The sequence below is a fragment of the Cynara cardunculus genome (genome assembly GCF_001531365.2).
Source record: "Cynara cardunculus var. scolymus isolate 2C chromosome LG 17, CcrdV1, whole genome shotgun sequence".
NCBI classification, from domain to species: domain Eukaryota; kingdom Viridiplantae; phylum Streptophyta; class Magnoliopsida; order Asterales; family Asteraceae; genus Cynara; species Cynara cardunculus.
Window position 1 is genome coordinate 1,038,387 of NC_037544.1, and position 3,773 is coordinate 1,042,159.

Below are 3,773 nucleotides of genomic sequence, written 5' to 3' on the forward strand. Positions count from 1 at the left end.
GGTCACCTCAGTTCTGCCGGCACTCCCGTCTGCCTTTATTTTTAATTATGAATTCAACCATAAATCAATCATATATATATATATATATATATATATGCAAAAGATTGTGTAAGAAAAAATTACTTATGTATGCCCATGAATTGCATTTTAGAAGGGAATTGATCTTATGCATCTTGATGCACTTTTTAGTGTTGACATTCGATTATGATTGATTTAAGGGTTGAGATCTTTTCTTATGTTTCTTATGATAACTTCTCATCTACTGGAATCAAACCCTATATATAATTATGGAAATCTTGTGGTTGAGTTTGTGTGGTAGTCAATATATGTTGATGGGCTTAATGAAAGATGGAGTGGTGGTGAGGAAAAGGAACAAGTGATCTTAATTGCAAAACCACAAAAAAAACCCCAAGTGTTAAGACAAACTTGAAGATGTCAACTTTTGCCATTGAATTACAGATGGGCGACGCTACTGAGGGAATGCATTTTTATAAATTATTTATTATTAATTTGGAATGTTGTAAAGTCACAAATTGCAGGCCATCATTCTGCAAGTAACCGATCAATCATTATTTAAATTAATGCATATAATTTAAATATTCAGATCTAATCCAAGAGTTAAGAATTGGTTTTATGGGTCTTACGAAAAACCCTTGATTTCACATGATTCCAAATATATATATATATATAGAGAGAGAGAGAGAGAGAGGGATAATTAAACGAGAATATATGGTTTTATAAATATTACGGTTGTTTCTTTATTTAGATTACTTAACGCAATTAATGAACTTTACTTATATTTTATAATATCGTTATCATAATAAATGAAATTTTAATTTATAACAATTAGAGAGTTTGTAACTGATTTGGACTCTCTTCCTCTCTAATCAATTGAGATATTTATAGAAATGATAAAAGTTTATTTATTATGATTTTAATATTTATGGAAGATGATTATGACTCATTAATTATAATCAATACTTTATATTAAGAAACAATCAAAATCAAAACTTTTATGGAAAATCATATATTCATCAAATTAAATGGACGGTTAAGATTGAATTGTACATGTGATAAGGATGTTATCGTGTTCTCGTAAAATGAAGGTGTTCTTGTTTTAACTTCCACGAATATGTATATAATATCAATTTTTAATGGTTTTTTTTTGTTTGTTTCCAAAACAGATGAAGATCGAACCAAGCTTGATTCAACAGGCTTTGCATGTGATACCAGTATATCATCTATAGTTTGTGTTACAAACAAACCTGTCAAAATCGACATGACCACACTCAAAGTCCATCTTCCGCCACCGCAACCCAACACCACCACCACCGCCACCGTCGTCCGGCCATATGCTATGCAAGAAAGTCCATATGTCATGAAATACATTACTCCCGTAACCATCACAACCACCGATCCGTCACAACTTACTTGCGATCATAACCACCAACACCCCGCCGTAATCTTCTCAACCGGCGGATACACCGGAAACGTATTCCACGAACTTAACGAAAACATCATACCTTTATTCATCACTTCTCGCCTTTTCAGATCTCGCGTACACTTCATTACCGTCGACCACAAACCTTCCTTCATTCAGAAATACCGGCGAGTGTTTTCACGACTAACCGATCACGAAATCATAAACCCGGCCGTCGATTCAACCGTCCATTGCTTTCCGGCAGCTGTTACAGGTTTAAAGTTCCACAAATTTCTCGGCGTAAACACATCGGAAAATCCACAAGGTTTCTACTCGATGCCGGATTTCAGAGAATTCATCCGACAAACTTACCGATTAAAAACCAAATCTGTTTTCGATTCACGTAATCCGCCATTATTGCTTCTAATTTCTCGTCAGAGAACCAGAAAATTCCTGAATCAAGCGGAGATGGTGAAGATGATGGAGGAGTTAGGGTTTCGAGTGATCGTCGCGAGTTCTGATAAGGAAATGTCGAACATTGAGAAATTTTCGCGTGTGATAAACTCCTGCAGTGTTATGGTGGGGGCGCATGGAGCTGGGTTAGCGAACGAAGTGTTTCTTCCCGACGGGGGTGTTATGATACAGGTGAGACCACTGGGGTTTCAGTGGGGCACAGATGCTTTTTATAGTGAACCGGGTCCAGGGATGGGTTTGAAGTATTTGGAGTACAGGATTGAACCGGAGGAGAGTTCTTTGGCTGAGGTGTACGGTCTAGACCATCCGGTGGTGGCGGATACGGCGTCCGTGGCGGCAAAAGGAGGATACGCGGCGGCAAGAGAAATATATTTAAATAAACAAGATTTAAGAATAAATTTAAATCGGTTTAGAGAGACGCTTATTGAAGCTCTAGGATTCGTGGGGCGTCATACAAACATTTCCAACCGTTAGATTGTTTGATTTAATTTATACATACAAATATATATAAATATCAAGGTTTTAGTTGACGTGAGACGTGACATAACAGCGAGACCGAAGCTGAACCTGTAGGAACATCTCTAATAAATTATCTAAAATGAAGATTTTGTAGATTTTTGCTCCAACAGATTCTTCAAAACCTTCACCAGAGAAAGTAGAAAAGAGAAACGTATTGAATACTTTAATAATATAATTAATATTATAATATCCAAAATGATGAAGCTGTTGAAAACGAACATAGAAGTTCTCCGAAAATTTTGACTTTTGACTCTCCAATTGGAAATTCTGTTGGAGATACGCCAAAAGTTGCTTCGAAGCTATCGCGGTTTTCTAGATGTATCTTAATTATGACAACAAATTCACAAAAGTTACGCACTTACAGTAAAAATGAAGTTGTAAAATTACGTTTCTAAGCTTTATTTTAAATATTTAATCAAAAACCTATTTTTATAATACTAATAATTTATATGATTTTTCTTCTTCTAATATGGATGTACATTTCTTAATATCATTATCTGATTAGATAATATATAAAAAATATACATCTATATATGATATATAAATTTGCCGGCTTATGTCACGCATTAAAAAACGCCGCATCCTCGTTGTGCCATGTAAGGTTTGTGTCTTGACCTCGCCGTCACACCACGCCTCGCACGTTTTTAACCTTGATTCTAAATAACCTATGATGCTATATCTTAAGATTTTCAATCCTCGTTTGAGAATAAGAGGTTATTTGTTAATTTACCTCTTAATAGTTCTATTAAAAGGCAACATCTGAATCATTAAGAGGTGAATCTTGTTTTACAAAAAAAAAATCTACCTTTTAATAGTTCTAAAACTCTCTAAATAATTTTGTATCATGGATCTCCCTTAACCATTAAGAGCCCTAATTTCATTGTACATAATTACCAAACAATTATATTTCATTTTGCACTATATTATGAGAGCCTCTTAATTATTCTACACCAAACCATTCAGCAATTGCCAAACAGCCCTTAAATTACTCATAATGATGTATGTATTCATGGTTTGGGTGATTAATAAACACACCAAATATAAAAAAAAATAAACAAAAAACCACCATTGACCAATTTTGTTCCAAAGGATGGGTTGGAATATCGCAAGATGACCACACAATTTCCTTTGAACGTTCTTTAAAATGGCAATATCGTCATTTTACAACTTGTTTGAAAACGAAGTTTGACATAATACAGCTTAAAGTTGTGTGGTACCAACAAAACATCAAATTGGAAGATGCTATTTTTTAAGCAAATTAATCGGATATTTTTTTTTCATGGCAGGACCACCAAAGAAAATGAAATGCAATAATAGAAAATGGGTCGATCACTATCGGGATGTATTAATTCTAATGATT

At 34.3% G+C, this 3,773-nt stretch overlaps 1 protein-coding gene across 1 annotated transcript; it reads left to right on the top strand.

Annotated features, from left to right (window-relative positions):
• The first annotated feature begins 1,188 nt into the window (after positions 1-1,188).
• On the top strand, positions 1,189-2,418 carry LOC112500913. The gene has a single exon (XM_025104530.1). The coding sequence runs from the start codon at positions 1,280-1,282 to the stop codon at positions 2,366-2,368; it is 1,089 nt and encodes a 362-aa protein (XP_024960298.1). The 5' UTR covers positions 1,189-1,279; the 3' UTR covers positions 2,369-2,418.
• The last annotated feature ends 1,355 nt before the right edge of the window (positions 2,419-3,773 follow it).

Bases quoted from the DNA above. Each gene is read 5' to 3' on its own strand.
- LOC112500913 (XM_025104530.1), top strand. From the start codon at position 1,280: ATGACCACACTCAAAGTCCATCTTCCGCCACCGCAACCCAACACCACC.